The sequence below is a fragment of the Ptiloglossa arizonensis genome, chromosome 3 (assembly GCF_051014685.1).
Source record: "Ptiloglossa arizonensis isolate GNS036 chromosome 3, iyPtiAriz1_principal, whole genome shotgun sequence".
NCBI classification, from domain to species: Eukaryota; Metazoa; Arthropoda; class Insecta; order Hymenoptera; family Colletidae; genus Ptiloglossa; species Ptiloglossa arizonensis.
In genome coordinates, this window is record NC_135050.1 from 21,713,315 (window position 1) to 21,732,115 (window position 18,801).

At 44.1% G+C, this 18,801-nt stretch overlaps 1 protein-coding gene across 1 annotated transcript; it reads right to left on the reverse strand.

Annotated features, from left to right (window-relative positions):
* Positions 1-1,380: 1,380 nt before the first annotated feature.
* On the reverse strand, positions 1,381-13,464 carry LOC143144934 (uncharacterized). The gene is made up of 16 exons (XM_076307815.1): positions 10,743-13,464; positions 10,427-10,676; positions 10,245-10,274; positions 10,041-10,174; positions 9,810-9,951; positions 9,191-9,547; positions 8,185-9,096; positions 4,647-5,048; positions 4,335-4,432; positions 4,010-4,105; positions 3,742-3,747; positions 3,587-3,660; positions 3,223-3,282; positions 3,060-3,111; positions 2,744-2,825; positions 1,381-2,632 (listed from the first exon to the last, which is right to left on the reverse strand). Exons 1-16 carry the CDS (start codon positions 12,471-12,473, stop codon positions 1,578-1,580), a joined length of 5,481 nt encoding a protein of 1,826 aa, XP_076163930.1. The 5' UTR covers positions 12,474-13,464; the 3' UTR covers positions 1,381-1,577.
* Between the last annotated feature and the right edge of the window lie 5,337 nt (positions 13,465-18,801).

Consider the following 18,801-nt stretch of genomic DNA (forward strand, 5'->3'; position numbering starts at 1 on the left):
TTTCTTATCAATCGCTACGTTTTAAACACAGTCTATAAAAACGCACGCCCGGAGCGTGACCTATCCTCGGTTACACGCTTTTCACCGCAGAACTTCAACATATGTGTCCTACAGTTTGCGCGAGATTATAAATTGGAGTAACTCGTGAAAGCGTAACGTAATCTTTAACTACTTTTTGTGAAATGTACTGGCTAGAATACTGCAACAGTTGTTGGCTACATTTGTCGTCGACAAAAGAAACGTACGAATTTACATTACTTTACTAAATTTACTGTTGCCCAGTTTCGGTAATTTAATATATTTAAATCGTGTTTTAAAAATAGATAATTTCTTCGCATCGAGTGGTTTCCAAGTATCATCTATGGTTTCTATTTCTTGTATAGAAACGCGGTGAGAATTTGCATCGTGCACTATCGATCGATTTTCAATGTTTTATTCTACGATAGGACAAGACTATTTTAGTAAAATTCTGTGTCAGATATTTTTAGGTGATTCTACCAACTTCAAGTATCGGTGCCATAAGCAATGGATCGCTGAATTGAATATTAAACGTATCAAAGAAACAAGTAATCTTAAATGCAAGGGTAGGAAGTAAAACTCTGTGTTGGTTTAATAAATTTATTATTAAATTTATCTTATTTCTATTCGTGATATACATACTAGGTTGTTCAATAAGTTTTGTCGTTCGATAAAACGACACTCTATTGCAATAGAGTGGAACACTTAAAATAACTAGTGTGGTTAAATTTCTGCCTTTAACGCAAATATTAAATATTATTCCATCCGTTATTCGTGCTGTTTTTCATGCGTTAAGTAAATATTATTATTTAACGCAATAAACGTTAACATTCATTTAAAAATAATAAACCAATATTTACCGTTCAAGTTAATCATGCCTAATTAGGTAATCGTACACAGCTACCGAAATATTTTCAAAGACAACTTCATCAATGAGATATATTTGTGTGGAAGAAATATTTATGGAAACATTATTTCGTTTATCATGACGAGATATTCAGTGTAATATTTACTAATGTCACCTGAAGCGACGCAACTTTCGCATTTTCCTTCCGTGACGTTCGTTAACGCCGTAACTCTTTCTCCAAATCGACGAGAATACCGTAGAATTTAAATAGACGAGAACATTCATCGAAGAATCACCTTCCAACTTTCCCGGAGATGTTGCCAATCGTCCTAAAGTCTACGCAGCCCTCGAATTCCAATTTCCATCAGGCTCGGTCGAACGCGTCGCATCCGAATCGACGTAAAAAGAAATCAATATCGCGTCGACCTTAATTTTCAATTTCCCTTCTCTCAGAATCGTAAAGGTTTCGTCGACAAGGGACAAAAAGGAGATTGACGAAGAAATCAAAAGACACGTCTGCTAAAACAGTGGAATTTTATTATCACGGGTATGTATGTAGGTAAGCTCGCTTCGACAATTTTTTCATAATAAATTTTTTCATTCCTGCCTCTCGCAACGTTGCTCTAACGATACAATGTTAAAACTGTTTCTTCTGTATCTGCACCAATTGCCTAAACCGCTGTACCGCTGCCGTCAGGATCGAACGTCGTTTTCACCATTCGCCTTTCTTCAAGTCTTGCTTCTCGAGCCAGGAGCTGGCCTGGGCGAGTGCTTGCGACTGTGCTTGGCCCTGAGCGGCGGCGCCTCCGTCCAGTCCGAGTCCCAGAACGACGCCGTCCCCGATGGCGGCGGCCGCTGGTGCTTTCGCCGCGGCGGATGCTTCCAGTTGGGCCGTTTCGCTGTCGACGGTGGCGGAAGCGGCGGCTGCGTCGGCGGCGGCCGACTGCTCGATGCTTGCGGCCACCTCCGCCTCCAGGAGGGCCGATGACTGCGCGCTGTCTGCGTCGGCGGCTTGAACCGCGGCCCTGTTGGCATCCGTGGTGGTGGCCTCCGAGGCAGCGGTGGCCTGCGCCTGCGCGGCGGCTGCAGCCGCGGCCGCGGCCGCTGCCGATGACGCGACCGCTCGCAGTTGCTCGGCGGCCTCCTCGGCTCTAAGGGTGGCTGCCGCCTCGGCGGCTGCGGCGGTGTTCGCGCGCTCCTGGTAATTACTGGCGAGATTCTGAGCAGCGGAGGCATCCTTGGCGGACTTCTGGGCGCGGTCAAGGGCCGCCAGGGTGGCAGCCGCAGCGGCCAGCGCCTGCGCGGACGCGGCCTGTTCCTCTGCCTGGGCCCTAATGGCCGAGAGGGCTCGCGACTGTGCGTTCGCCTGTGCCTCCGCAGCTTCGCTCACCGCGGCAGCCGCCTTCGCCCATGCCGCGGCCGAGAGCGCTGTGGCTTTCGCGTATGTTTCGGCGAGTGCCAGCGCGGTCGATTTTACCGACGACGCGGTGCTTGCCTCTGATTCGGCATTCAATTTCGTTTTCCCCAACGCCTGATGGACGTTCTTCCCGAGCATCGGGGCGCCGTTCTCGCGTCGGACCGCACTGATGTCCACCTTCGTCGAAACAATCTTCCCTTTTACGTTGCTATCCTGTTCGTGCCACTCCAAAGGTGGCGTGTACTTAGCATGGCTAAGCGGCACGCGCTGCTCCTCCTTGGTAGCGTGGACTAGCCCGCAGGCGAGAAAGAACGTGACGAGTATCGCTTGGATCTTCATCTTCGACGGAACTTTGCGGATTGGTGCCGATTATGCGGGAATCGACAGGTTATATACGGAGGGTTGCAATTGTACAAACAATCGCCACTTGGTAATATTGTTTTACGTGTCTCCGTGTGTACCCCCGTCCTTGTTCCCGGTCACGGCGATGTTCTCCGTTTGTTTTTCCATGGGCAGGAGTGTTACCAGGTGCGGCACGCTATTCTGTAAGCGTAATATTTTTTTCGGTTGGATTTGTTGCGCGAAAGTAAATGTTTATCGTAATAATATCAAGATAAGGTTGAAAAATGTTATTCTTCCGCGGTGCAAAACAGATTTTTGGCATTGTCGACCCGATTACCGTTCGTTGAGTGTCTCTCGAGGACCGAGCATTTTGAAACACATTGCGAGGGGAAAAGTTTAATCCTTAATTGTAATTTTTTTATTTTTATAGCTTACCGATAGAGAGCGTCTCATAGTTTGAAACTTTTCTCGACCATCTTCGGGATACCTACATACGGTGGTAATTTCTATCAGTTACCTCGATAAATCGTATAATAATATTTTTATAAAAATGTAGCATATGGAAGTCGATTTCTTGGTAAATGCTTATCGTCTCAACATTTTGTGGAAAAAGTGAGCACGTGGTAAAATAAGGTGAATCAAGTACAACTGGAACTTGCTGGAGATTAGAAGAAGATTAGAAGATTCGATGGAATGAAAGCGTTCGATGAAATATAGACAAAGCATAAATAGTATATATTTATTGATATTTTGATATTCCGATTTGAAAAACACTTGGTTAAGTTTGTTTGTATAAAACAGTAGTATTCGATAGGTACCTTTCTAATCCCGCTTAAAGGATCTCGATATAACGAGATTCGAAACTGTACAGTTTCTTTGTTTACTTAGATTATCCACATTGAATGTCCACTATTATTTTTCCAAGGTTTCGTCTTCTATCCTATTATTCCTTCGGAACGCACAACGTGGAAACGTGGAATCCACTAATATGGAAGCCTCCAATATCCATTGGAATAATATCGTTAATCAGTTGGGACTAGTATTTTAGGGAGCTTATTATATTAACTACTACAATAATATTTTATCAGCACTCTTTAAATCCTTTATTATTTCATACATTTTTCTACAAGTTGGCAACATATGGTATATTCGTAAATTAGTAATAACATTTCATTGTATCTTCGAAATCGACGTTTTCAACTACTGACAAGAACACAGCGTCTTATATCATTCGGCGAAACTTCGTTCGGGCGTGAAAAATTAAAAAAACAAATGCCAAAGCGCACACACGTAAAAGGTAATCGACAAATTCGATACAAAACTATCATTATCCTCGAGCATCGAATAACAGAAGTATCCAATTAGTTTGAAACGGGTGAATTCACATTCAACGATTCAGGAAAGCGTAGAGTTTCTCCCGTAGTCTGGAACGTCTTATCTTCATCTGTTACGAATCGAATTACTCCACGATTCGTGGATACCTTTAACCAGTGCAATTAAATCATCGGTAGGCAGTTTAATTATTCTTCCTTTGGTGTTGCTCCTAACGGGACATTCCGCAGTGTTTCTCCCCGGCGACTAGAAAATTCTCTCGAAACAATACGATCGTCGGAGGATCGGTTCACAACGAGCGGGGGAGGAGGGATCGTCGTCGTGAGATCTTCCTAAAATCTCTGTTGCAATTTTTCTCATTTTTTTTTCTTTTCACACGGCAGATAACGAATTGCTGAGGAAGAAACGGATGCGGGGTGAGAACACAATCATAAGGAAGAACCATTCTGTCAGGTTGTTACAACAATTTATTTCCACTATTACATTACACGGGTGAATCTCTCGGTTGAATTTAAATCGTGATCATTCCTTCAAATCCTGCCAGTAATCATTTTACTCAAATAACCGAAATAGGTGTCTATTCCAGGACAACGATGAAAATCCCGTTCGCCGTTCAATCGGCCGTACAATCGGCGCTGTCGCTAGCGAGCTCATGGCGAACCCGGTCCCCCTTTTAATCGGACTTCCAACCCTTCTCTTCTCTCGCCTTGCCTTTGACGACGACGGATTTCGTCCATTGGGATGCCCTGGAGGCGGCCTCGGACTCCGCGGCCGCAACCGCCTCGGCGGTGACGAGGAGGGTCTCCGCCTGAGCGACGGCGGTGGCTTCCGAGTTGGCTGCTAGCAGCTCCAGCTGCAACGCTGAGGCCGCCTGGGAGGAGGCGGTTTGCTGGGCGCCCTGTGACATCTCGACGAGGACTCGAGCCTTGGCCAAAAGTACCTCGGCCTTTGCGGCGGCTTCCGCGGCTTCGGCCTCGGCGCGCGCAGCATTCTGGGCCCTGGATAGAGACTCGGCCGCTGCCTTCGCAGCATTCTGAGCCGCGGCCTCCGCTTCGGCTGCCGCTTTCGCCTCGGCCGCCGAGGCCTTCTTCGCTATTATAGAGTCGGCATTCGCCCTCACCTGCGCCTGCGTGGCAGCCACCGCAGCCGCCGCTGAGGCCCGCGTAGCTGCGCGCGCAGCGCTCGTCAGCTCCCTTGCTCTAGCGGCAGCCGCCACTAACGCGTTCGCCGCCTTCGCGGCGAGCGTCAGCTTCTGACGCGCGTTGTCCTCAGCCCTTATCGCCTCCTCGAGTTTTTGCATCGCAGTGGCAATGGCGGAGTTCGCTTCCGATTCGGCGTTCGCGGTATCCACGGCCTGAGCTGCGGCTGCGGCCGCCGCGGTCCGCGCCGCTGCGCCTAACTCGGTGTTCAATCCTATCCCTTCTTGCGCTCGTCCGACGTTCAACGCGTTCTGCACGGAGACATCGGACGCGTCGGAGCCATCGCCGACTAGTTTCGGTAGATCGACCTTGATCAAGCGTACTTTTCCATTGGATTCCTTGGACCAGCTTCCATCGTCCTCAGTTTTCAGCACGCGGCCCTCGGCGAGCCCCCAGACGAGGAGAGACGTCACGAGTATCGCTGGAATCTTCATCTTCGACGCACCTTCGCTGATTGATGCCGAAAGGGGACGCTCAACGGTGTTATATACCGGGGCCCGACAATTGTCAAAACAGTCGGTGTTTGCGCGCGAGCCGCGACCGATTCGATTTTACTTAAGATGTTGTTTCAAGGTGGCCAGAGAGAGGGTAGCCAACGGTAAATTTTGATTAATGTTTACTTAGGTGGCGCCATTGTTTGAGGCTAAATATTTGTTTCTCAAACCAATGCATCGAAAATTGGATTCCCCTTGGATGCGTGCACAACGATTATGGTGGGGAGAAGATCGCTCGACCTGTCGAGGTCACTACCTCTCTATGTTTTTATGTACGTTTCTTTGTTCGCGGGTGGCAAAAGGGCGCGTACTTGTACGTTCGTATTTCCATTCGCCGGGAAAGCTGAATTTCGAGCAAACGCTTGGCTAGGGGTCGTGGAGTGCGTTCACAGGGTGGTACGGATAGTTTAGGTAGTTGTGGATTTTAACAATGACTTTGAACGAAGACTTCATTCCGTTTCGATTATAACGGGGAGAGCGTTAAACGCAGAGGGGACAACGATTCGGTTAATCGTAGAAGTTTGTAGAATATCTCTGGGAATTATTTGGTAGTAATATTACAATATTACTGGTACAAGAGTTACTCGATGGATAGGTGTTCAATGGTAGTCGCCTTTTTTAGCAACAAAAACATTGTTCGAAGGAATGTTTTTCATCGTTACCGCCCGTTGAAATTACAAACCTTTTTTTGTTTGGTGTACGTCGACGTTCGAGTGCATCGTTTGCATTAACGAAAAACTATATTCGCAAGTAATGCGAACACTTGTACAAACAATTGAGAAGAACATCTTCATTTCCATGGTGGTGTTGTTTTAACATTCGGTAACCGAATATTATGAGAGCGACGCGTTATTTTCGTACCCGTGTTCCATAGAAAAATTATGGTATCGTCGAAGAAAAGTATCTAGGAACCGAAGAACTCGGGATGAGCGTCGATGATTCAATGGCTGACGTGTCCCCGAAGAATTATGCTAAAGTTGTTTCTAATTCCTTTTTCTGGTCTGTGCTATGTTACATAAATCCTACCGTACTGTATTTCGTAGAATTATATATTATCTATATATAATAAAAAACTACCTTCCTCGGGCGGCAGCTATTCGAACATTGAACCTAACGGAAATGAACAGGCGATCTGGACACAGTCGTACTCGTGGAAACCGTGATTTCGACATACAAGAGTGTTAACCGAGAAACTTGGAGTCAAAGTACGCATTGTTTTTTCTTCCTTTCGTAAAATTAGAAAATTTCGTAATATTATAGCAATAGCAATACTAACAATTTGCTTAGAATTGTTACCACGATCGATATTATAGTTTTAATTACATCGACAAAAACTGTATCGATAGTTTCAAAACTGCTGCACTATTAATCTAATACCATATTGGCGGTAACTTAGGAACGGATGCTATTAAAAAATTACAACCCTGCGAGAATTGAACGTTCGCGTTTGTATATATATATATATATATATATATATATATATATATATATATATATATATATATATATTCTCGAGTATGTAAAGGAATATTTAACACGTACAAACCGTATTGACAGTATGGAAGAAAAAATTGGCACATTGTGACGATAATTTCTTCATCTGTACTAACAGTAACAATCTCGATCCGCGTTATCCGATAACGACCAGCCCGCTTTTACCATCGCGAACGTGACGGAAGATACCGTAGAACAAATGGAACAATCAAACACAAGATTCATTGTACTGGCAATGATAATTTCTTTATTTGCTGCTGATAAGTACAATCGCAAACCGAGTAATCGATGCTCGTACGTTGGGATTCTGTAATCAAAGGGAAAAAACAGGAGCTCGATGAAAACACGTTCGACCTCGTCTTATCGTCCGTGGAACGAGGATTCCTCCGCAAACCAGTGAAAAGAGTTACCGGTACCGTAATCGGCGATCGATCGATAAAATTCCGTGACCCGTTAGCGACGCGATCATCGTCGCCGTGATCGCCGATCGACGCATTCGACGAGAAGAAAAAAAAAAAAAAAAGAAAAGAACACCATAGACGGTTCTACATGCTAAACCAAATTTATTTTCATCGTTACAATCTTTCGTCTTACTATAGGCAATCTCGAAATTTTCGACGTGTTATCATTTCTCCAAAGATTCGAATGCATCCTAAAAAACGAGGGAAGGTTCCTCGAGCTTCGCGTTCCTCCGAAAACTCCGTCCAGCTTCTACCCGTTCCCCCGTTTAAGACTACCAGCCACCCTTTACGTTCTCGTCTTGCCAAGACGAACGGTACTCGGTTTTGTGGGCCTCCTGGTGCTGCGGTATCTTGACGATTCCTTTGCTCTCGCCTAGGCTAGCTCCTACCACCGCAACTTCATGGTTCCTGGCGCTCGTTTTGGCGGCTTCCTGCGCCTTCGCCGACAACGCGGCGTCCATGTCTCTGCTCTTCTTATCGATGGTGGCGATCAGCTCGGCGACCTGGCTCCTGGCCTCGTCCTCGGAGGCCGCTCGTGCGCTGGCTACGGCGGCGACTCGCGCGGTGGCCACCGCTGCACCGGCCGCTCTCGCTTCAGCTTTCGCGGCAGCGGCTGCCGCGATCGCCGCTTGGGCGAGCCTTTCCGCGTCGAGGGCCTTCTCGGCGGCATCGGCCGCTGCGGCAGCTGCTTTCGCCGCCGCGATCGCTTTCTCCTTGGTCTCCGCCGATACGGCGGCCTGTGCCTGCGCCGACCTCTCCGCGACCTTCGCCTGTACCGCGGCGGTGGATAGAGCAGCCGCCGCCTCCTTGGCGCCGATCAGCGCCTCCGAGGCTGCGGCGGTGGACGCGGCAGCGGTGGCCGCCGCCTCGAGTTCGGCCTGGTTCAATGCGGCCGCCGCCTCCTCGGCGGCTTTTGCCTCGGCCGCAGCCTGCGACTGGAGCTCCGCCGCTTTCTGGACCAACAGTGCCGCTTCGTTTGCCGTGGCTCGTGCCTCTCCGCTCGTCTTCGCCGAGGCTGCCGTTTGGTCGACCGCTTCCAATTCCGCGGCTTGGGCCACCTTTCCAGCTCGTAGACCCGATCTGGCGGACGTCGCTGCCGACGCGGTGGCCGTCAAGCTGCCCTTCCCTACTTCGACCACCGACACCTTCTTACCGTGGCTCCCGGTCAAGACCGGTGACTCGGCGGACGCCAGCCCCCACAAAAAGAGGAACGTTGCGAACAGTGCTGGAATCTTCATCTTCGACGAAACTTCGCGAATTGATGCCCGGCATCGAGCGCCTATCGGCTTTATACCCGTGCCGCGCCAATTGTCACAACAATCGCGCCGGCTGCACTGCCCCGCGACACATGGAAAATATTGTTTCAGGGTAATACCCAACCCCGGTGGGGAGATGATCGCTCGTGTTTTTTTAAGGGAGCGGGACGGTTTTATAAAACAACCATGAGTACGATAAATCAACACCGAGGACCCGTTGGAAGGTAATAGATATTCTAAATTAACGCCACGAACGCGTCACAGAGTGGTAGGTCGATCGAAAGCAAACACCAAAGGCGCGTTAGAAAGTAATAGATATCGCGAACCGACGCCGAAGCGAGAATAAACGATTCGGTTGATGTAAGTTTTTTATTGTTTGATTTACAATAGTACGAGGTGTAAAGTAATAGCGGTAAGTTCTTTGAAAACGATCCTTGTTTGCGTTTGTCACGTTGTCGCTTTCGTCGATTATTTTCCGATACGATTTATCGGTACGGGACGAAGTGACTTCGCGGTGCTCGTGTTCGATGTCGTCGCGACCTTGGAGCGGATTCGCGCGGATAGACGCGTGCAAGAGAGCGAAGACGGGTTTCAGACGACACGGAGGGTAGTTCGCCATCTTGGGGTAGCGTTGCACGTCGAAACGCGTCTTTTTTGTTTTTAAGATGCGTACCTCTTCGATTGGTTCTTCGATGATGATTTATTTACGCTGACGCAATAAATTTTAGCGATTGCTCGAGATCGTTTCAAGCTTTGCAATCGATTTCGCGAATTAAAGCACGCGCGATAGTGGTTGCAGAGTCATTTATCTCCTGTCTGGATAACGATTACCAAATTTTACCTATCGAGACTGACCGTATTACGTTACGGTCGTGGAATGCAAATTTTTTTGAAATGTAGATTTTTCGGAATAAAGATATTTTTGGAATCTAGTACTAGATGTAAGTACTTTCGTCTAGAATCGAATTTGTGGCTTCTTGTTCGCGAAAGACGTCGAACGACGTAAAATTCAAACTTTTCAAGTAGGTTTCGTGTCGCCATTGAACGAACTTGCAGTGTACGATGGATATTCTCGCCCTGAACCCTCCTTCCTGTATTATACGTAGCTCGGTTTCAAAATGAAAATTCAATTTCAAAGATTTTCGTTTCTTCTTCCTTTAAACGATATACACAATCCCACGAATAAATTCTCCCGAAGAATTCCAACGCGCGTCCAATCGTCCGATTTAATAGTTTCGCAGATCGGTTCTTCTCGTCTCCTAGGGTCGGAGTAAGGGAAAGTTTCGGTAGATCGGTAAATAAAATAAATCGTTTCTTCGAACATGTATATTTATTCGTAAACATAACAATATCGTGGAACATGTCGCGCGGTAATTTCTCTTACCGCTGTCGCTGTTACGAGGTATTTGAAAACCTGCAGTCAATATTTTACAATGCAATCCTTCGTTTCGCGGCTTTATTTTAATCGCTAAATGGACCCGGTCCGCGCTCGGGATTCCTCCCACGAAGATTCAAACTCTCCCGATCGTCCATTCCTCGATCGTTCTGAATAATCTGCAAACTTACAATTCAAAAGAAACGAAAACAACGGCGAGGCGGCGTCTATCGCTAAAATACTATGTTTCTCGATGTTCACATTGTCCGGTGCTCGTTCATACGATCCAATTTCGTCGAATCCCTCGTCAACGTTCGAGAAACTAATCCTACGACCGGTGACCGGTCCCCGTACCAGGAACCTAACGTAAGTAAAAGGATCATAAAGGGAATGAAAATAGCGGAACAACGTCTCCATTTTTCTGATACTGTATTTATAATTCTTCACATTCCCAACCAAAACACAAGTATTCGAGGCATCGGTCCCCTTTTATCCGGTTCATATCACCGACAACTGCGTCGTCTCCAGTTTCCACGGGAGATCGTTCCCCGTTTTCCCAATGAATTGTCCACCTTTGACGGCCTTTCTCAACTCTTCGGCCTGGGCGGCACCGGACCGACCCGTGGCCGCCAATCCTTCGATAATACCGTCCCTGATGGCGGTAACGGCCGACGCTTTGGCAGCAGCCGCCGCCTCGACGGCTGCGGTCTCGACGTCCACCTCCGCCATGGCGGTGGTCTGCGTCCTAGCGGCCTCGTTTATCTCGACCATGGCTGCTCTGATCTGCTCCAGTGCCGTCTGCTGAGCGGAATCCGCGTCTTCGGCGCGGTTCTTCGCGTTCGCCTGAAGCGTTTCCGTTTGAGCGCTGGAGGATGCCGCGGCGGCGGCCGCGGAGGCAGCCGCCTTCCTAGACGCCAAAGATTTCGCGGCTGCGCTCTTCGAGATCTGAGCCAAGCTCTGCGCGTAAGCAACGGCCGCTTTCTCGGCCGCGGCCGCGCCGATTGCGGCGTTCGCCAATTCCCTGGCGTCCGCTTGAGCGGAAGCGGCCGCTTTCGCGCTGAGCTCGACTTGGATCAACGAAGCGTTCAGAGCCCTCGCGACAGCTTTCGCCTCGGACGACAAGACCTCCAACTCGAGCGCGGCTTTTTGAGACTCGAGAGCTTTCGAATACGCGGTCTTCCGCGCCTTAACCGTGACCCTGATCGCCTCCATGGCCGCTTTCGCGGCCTCTTTGGCTTTCGCGGACGCCTTGGCCGACGCTTCTGTCTTCTCTTTCGTCTTCTCGTTCACGATAGTTTCCTCCTCGTCCAACGAACGCGAATTCGACAGCGACTTGATCTTCAACTGTAACTGCAACCGCCCCTCCGTCTCCATTTTCGCTTTCTTCTCCGCCAGCGTAGCTTCCTCCGATCTTGCCTTCGCTTCCGCTCGCGCCGCTGCCAAAGCCTTCGACTCCGACTGGCCCCGAGACTCCGCACGGGCCCTGGCCTCCGCCTCCGTTCGAACCATCGCCTCGGCGCTCTCGCGCGCCTCCGTCTGCACCTTGAGCTTCTCTCGAATCTCCTTTACCTCCGCCTCCGCCTTCGCCCTCGCCTCCGCCTCCTCCCGTGCTCGAGTTTCCGCCTGGATCTTCGCCTCGGTCAACTCCCGTATCTCCGCGGTCTTCTCCTCGTTCTCCGAACGGCTGGACCATCGCCAAGACTTGGTCTTCACCACCGGTCCTTTCTGCACGTACGTCTTCGTCACCGTTTTCCGTTTATTATCCGACTCGATCGTCGGTTCCTCGTTGTCACCCCAATTGATGCCGTCCAAATCGTTCCTGTTGGTGAGCGCGTCCACGTCGTTCAACTCGTTCAGGTTGGCCACCAGACCCGAGCCAGCGATCGGTTGCCCGATCTGGTCCGTGTTCGAGTTCGTCTTGCCGAACACCATCTTCGACAGAGCTTCCTCCAGAGGAACACCTCTGGCCTTCTCCGCGGCCAGTTCCTCGAGATTCGAGGCGATCGACGACGAAGACAACGAGGAGGAGGAAGAGGAGGACGTGTGCTTCGATCTCTGTCTCGACGACTCGGAACTCGAGGACGTCTGGCCGCCGCCCGCCAAGCTCTCGAAGCTCTTCAGCTCACTGAGCAGTACCGTCGCCGCATCATCGCTCGCGCGTACGGTCCTTAGGTTTATTAGAGCCCAAGTGACGAAACATACGACGAATATCTTCATCCTCGATGGAGGAACGTACATTGATCGCGGGCTTCGCGATTCGTCAATTATATACCGGGACGAACAGTTGTGAAAACATTGTCGTTGGTAACAACACGCGGCGCGTTGGGGACCTCTGGAAAAATAGCGCCATCGGATTTCTCGAACTTCTGGCTCACTCGGGAGAGATAAAACTCCAACGTAAAAACGTAGGATACCCCGTCTCCGGGCCCGGTTTCTCCAACGATTAGGCGCGCGCTCCGTTCGGAGTATATTTTTTTTTTTTTTTTTCTCTTTCTTTTCCCTCGTACCACGAGCTGGAAGAAATTTTGCGTCGAAGGTATTAGCCGCGTCGGAAAATTTTTCGAATATTTCGTGCGCAATTTCCCCTATCCCCGAGCGAGCTTTCGGACGGATTCTTTCGCGAAATTACGAGAAATTTTCTTCCGTCGTACGCTCGAACGACGAATTCGTGTACGTTCGACGACGAATCGATCGATAGGTGGAACAACGATTCAATTTGCCAGACTGAGCGACAGCGCGTAGCCTGGTGCGTTCTGCAGCAGAAACGTCTACGTGTTTTATCATATACCGGCTCCGAAGTCACGCAGTTCCTTAAATAAAGCCCCGTGTAATAACAACGTTGCAGACGACCTCACCCCACTACTACGAATTTCCGTTATTTCTTTTTTTTTCCCGTTTTCGGCATCCGCGCGCTCTCTATTTTTACTTCTACCTCTTGCCTTCAAATCCGAACCGACGATTATTTTCATACGACGATTCAAAATTTTTTTTTTTTTCTCTCTTTTTCTTCGATAAGAAATCAATCGATTACTCCGCGACGCGGCGCGTGGAAGATTTCGGTGTATCGAAAACGCGATTACGAGAATTCGACGAATTTTAACGAACGAACGGAACTCCGGAACGGGAGAGGATCGTTTCGTGGAATTTACTGAATTGCGAGTGCCATCGTTACCAGAGAAATACGCGGATAAAAATATTCCGATTTACCGACCGAACGGTGTACAATCGGTTATCGACCGATCGGACGGTTAAAAGCTCTACGAACGATTGAAAATAATTCGTACCGGCTTGTACGATTATTTCGGTACGGTTATTTTTTAAATTTGAAAAATAAATTTAAAAAATGTCTCTCTCCTCGGAGATCGATCGATCCTGTGAAACGAACAAAGGTAATCGATACCCTGACTGTGGCTCGCTTGTTCGTACTCGTTTCGGACATAATTCTCACTTCTATCGAAAATTGAGGAAACCAAAAGAAGCCGTAATCTTTTCACTCGCGTCACTTATATACGCTTAAGGTGTTTACGTCGATTACTTCTCAGCCTGATGGTGGGAGTTCTTCGTCTCGACGTATTCGTGGCAATACGTTGGAACTGTGCTGAAAAATATTTTAACAAAATTCACGAAAGGTACCCGTCCCGAAAATTTCTTCCTACGATACTCTGACACGCACTAAGTCGCGTGTACTCTCACCTCGGTTTTCACTCGTGCCATTTTAAGGCCACGCGGTACCGCATAATCGTTCTTTCTTCTTTTAAGGAAGAAAATACACTTTGAGTCACCGGTAATCCACGTGACGTGGGACATTGTTGTAAATCCGGAATGCGAGGTTCAACTTAAAATTCCAACCGGTTATCGTCCATTACGGATTTAGTAACATCGACGAACGGTTTCCAGGTACTTGAGAACAGGTAGCCGAGGCTGTTATTGATTTAAAAAATCGATCGAACGGACCAGACCTTACTGCTGGATGTATTTATTGCGCCCGGCTTCGGTTACCATAAACGTACACTTGTGCTCAATGTTAAGGGAGAGACGAGAATAGAGTAAAATATTGAAGAAAGCGATGAAAGTGATTGGCTGAATTACACAAAGTTGTACAAGTTCGGACGTATTATTCTTATACGGTACACGTTTCTTTCGTTTCGTATTTAGTTACTTTTTCACGAAGCGCAAATTTTCCTGGAGCCGATATCTCGGTTACTATCGTTCCTATCGAAAATTCATGTACAACGAAAAATTTTCCAAATTTAATTTACAACAACTTTCGTAATATACGCCTTTGCCGTGAAAGCAACAACGATAAGCGAGATATCGTGCATTTTATAGTTGCGGTTTTCCACATCTTCCTCCTCCGGTAAAAATTTTGTAACAGCTTATATTTTAAATCGCTCTATAATTACGCGTGAAATTTCATTGCATTTTCTCGGTTCGAATGGAACTGCATTTTATTTACCTAAATCGAAATAACGTGGAGCAATACAAGATGTAATGATAAGTGCGAAATTGAATCCGGAGTATATTTCTATGCGAATTGCGTTTAGTCGAGACAATATTAATTTTGAGGTTAGATCATTTTACCAGGAACGTGTGACATCAGTTAGATCCAAGTTAAGTTCGGAAAATTGCGAGCAGAATGTACGACGATATTTGATTAACGATAAAACAGAATTGCGTTCGATGTTTCTTCTTCCTTAAGAAAATCAACAATTCGAACGCCACAAATCACGTTCCTGTTCCTCGTATGAGCTAACCAAACATAAATTTGTACGGGATGTGCGGATAACGTAATTTTTAAGAGCCAACTTGATCGGATATGGTTGCGTTCTGACGTTAATACGGACAACGTTACGATCTAGTTAAATTATATCACACTTATACAGGCACGCGATCATGCACGCATAGCTAAATATTTTTCGTTACGCCAACGTTACGTTTGCGTAGCCATGCATTTACGATATAACTGTATAGAGTCGATTCCGTAAAAGGAAACTTTGTTCGAGATTTATAGCGCGCGAGTTCTCAAATTAATGTAAATTTGTTATATCAACCCGATTTACCCAATTTGATGTTTTCCAAGTCCGATGAACAATATGTTTTTATGCAGATACTGTTAACAGTCAGTTAATGTTAATTTCTAAAGTTTTCTATAAAGAAAAATGTCTTGCATTATATTTTCAAAAAGAAAAAAAAATATATGTATATAATAAATATATATGTATTTGCGACATTATTCTCGTTTACGGTATTGTAAAGAAATATATAGTTTGAATCATCAAACTATTCGAAATTTTTCGACATTCTCGAAAAATTTCAGTACCGATTTGACTCGAATCAAACATTCGAACGTGATCATCGAAGGCAGGTACTCTCCTTTAAAACGTAGTTTTTCAGTTAATTTTTAGAGTTTAACGTAACAAAAAAAATTGAACACAGACGGTTAAAATTTGGCATACACGTACATCTGCATTTCGAGAAAAATATATATTGAAAAATTTGTATATAATTATCTCGCGTGTATTTATATTGTTATTAATTATTTTCTAAGTGTTAAAAAAAAAGATAGCTCCGTTGTCGTCCTAGATGTATCGATCCATCGATCCCTCTTCGCTCTTTAACCTGGTAATTGGGACAACTGTACATTATCCAGCCGGATGTGTAAGGGGGCCTGTTAAAATTTGATCTCGCTCTCAGAATTTCACATTGTGCGTCATACGACCTCGCGACTCGTTCTCTACTCCTCCGTCATCGGCGATCATGAAAAGGTGAAAGCAGATCGCGCAGAATAATCCTTGAGTAGTCACGACGATCTTTTTTCTCCCTCACTCCCAGTCGGCAGACACAAAGACGCCGCGTAAAATCACAGCCAAGAAAACGATGCCGCAATAGGCGACACTCATTAGAATCGCCCTCTGATATGCGCCGTTGAACTTCTCTCGATACGTGTGACTTTCGATAAAGAAGAAAATGGCTACGCTATAATCGCATTAAAAAAAAAACAAACGAGAAGACGACCTTCGTTATCCAATAGGTTGTAATGAGAGGAAATAGAGTCCTCGGGTAAAAATTTCATTATTATTTATTTTCTTTTTCAACGTCTTTATCGAATTTTCTATTTTATTTATCCTCTCCCGTGGCAAACAACGATGTTGCAACAACTGTAACAACATTGTATATTTAACACTGACAAAAGGAATTACAATATTTTCGTAAGTGTCGCCACCGATACAGTAAAAATTATTATTTGGACAAAATCAACAGACTGTTTTCAATTGGTAAACACTGAAAGGATGTCTATATTTCCGCTCTTCGAGGTGTGACAAACACACATAATGCGCGTTTAATGGTTGGAATTTTTCAATGGAAAAAGAAAGCGGACCTTCAAATGCTTTCAAATGATAAATACCGTTAATTCTGAATCGCAATTGCTTAAGAGGGGGCACCACCTTCCGGGCCGAAAAGAACCTGATATTTGAGAATTTTTTCCAACGATACGGAATATCTGATATAAATGTTCCATACATATATTAAAAATACATGCTTCGAACAATATTTCTGCCAATTTTCATAAATGAATATTAATGCATATAAACAGGAGATTCTCTTCTACTTTAGTCTTTAATGCGACAAGTTATGACTGTCTTCCTAGGGTTAAGGATAGTTATGTAATAACTACATTAATTTCATAGAATCGAATTATGAATACAGCATTTTCTACGAATATAATTATAATAAAAATGACGCGTGAAATAATTGAGACTAATGCGATATATTTCAAATATACACTTCGATTTAATTGAAAATAAAATCTATCCAAATACAGCCAATTAATTTCTTATGGAATAAAACTTTCCCACAAGATATACATATTTCCTAACTTCCGTGCAGAAATACACAATAATCAGAGGTTAAAACTGTTCTATTCCACTTTTTCTTATGCCAAGGCCATGCGGGTGTTCAATAAATCAGTTTTAATAATGTAGAATCTCCTTTTCCTGAGTTTCATTCGAAATTATATAAAAGCGAAAAGATAAATATTACAAAGGACATAAATTTTACACTAAAAAAATACGTAAAAATTAATTTTGCATAATGGACTTATATTCATCAAAACTAAATACCTATGTTTTTCAACACAAATACATGCATGCACATTATAATAGATACATATTTTTAATATTGATGTAAAGAAAGTTTTTTTATACGAGAAAAACAGTTTTATGTGTTTGTATATATCTCAATAACCTATAAAACCTTTAATTATTAAAATTTACCATATTTATTGTCTTGGAATCGCGAAATGACTATGTGTCGAAAGAATATTGTTTTTCAAAATGAATCTACAAGTACACAATTAAGGAACAGTGTCCGTAACTGCAACGTTACTTTTCTGACCACCAATCAAGCTCTTACAATCATGTAACTTGCCCTTGGCATAATTCAAATTGTATTATTACTTCATTGTTAGGTTCTGAGAAACTTCTCAAGTTACTCATGGTAGGCAAATTAATACTGTTAGAGTCGTCATAAACGTTCGATTCTTCATTCATAAACTCAAGCAATTAATAATGTTTATACATTAATATCATATTAGAAAGATGTGTTTGCAACTCCAAATAATATCATAATTACTCAAAATGAAGATTAAAGTATCATTTCTTTCTGAAATGGAAACTAAATACAAGTGTTTAATAATTACATTGATGTGTTTAATTTTATTTAAGTAATAAGAGAATTATATCCTTCAACAATGTTAGTCAGAAATTTTGTTTTAATTTGTATTATATTTCTAACAAAAGTTACTTCAAGTAAACTATATTAACAAGTTTTTTTAAACTGTTACAAAACCAATGAATGCATTTATTTAATTAAATATATACATGCATTATTATTTGCATTTATATCTTAAATATATCTGTAATATTACCCTAATTTTTACAATAACCCATAATAAGAATTAAATAAATGTAACCATTAATAAAGATCAATTTTCTACATTTTTGTGTACATTGGGAATTAAAATAAATATAAACTATATATAGAGAAACCATTAAATAATTACAGTAAGTAAATTAATATAATTGAGTTAGATGTTTTATCATACAATGTATGATATATTGTTAGTTGGTACTATATACATGTATAAATTGTTAATATATTTTAATTACATATTGTACATAATAAATTTGTTATAATGAAATGTATAAATCACTATCTTATATACAAAGTTAATATTAAACAAAAAAATAGGGAAGTTAATGCATCTGAATGAATGGTAAACAAAATGTGTACTATTTACATATATGCAAACATAAATTGAATTTTGAACTAAAAATTTGCTTCAATAATATATGTTCCACAGCTAATAATGATAAAAATTAAATACAAATTTATTTGTTCTTGTTATAATAAATTTCGATTTTCAATTTATTACAGCCATATTTTTTAATCGTATTCATTAAATGAACAATATATTTCCTACGTTCGAATTTAAAAGTTTTCATGATACTAAAGCATGTATTGTAAATGTTATAATTTTTAAGTCAAATTTTATAATAAGAAATCT

Excerpts from the sequence above, each read along its gene's own strand:
- LOC143144934 (XM_076307815.1), bottom strand. The coding sequence starts at position 12,473 with ATGTACGTTCCTCCATCGAGGATGAAGATATTCGTCGTATGTTTCGTC. Across the intron at positions 9,548-9,809 it reads AAATTCGATTCTAGACGAAA|AACCAATCGAAGAGGTACGC; the intron begins GTACTTACATCT and ends TCATCATCGAAG. Across the intron at positions 9,097-9,190 it reads TCGTTTATTCTCGCTTCGGC|AATATCTATTACCTTCCAAC; the intron begins GTCGGTTCGCGA and ends GCGTTAATTTAG.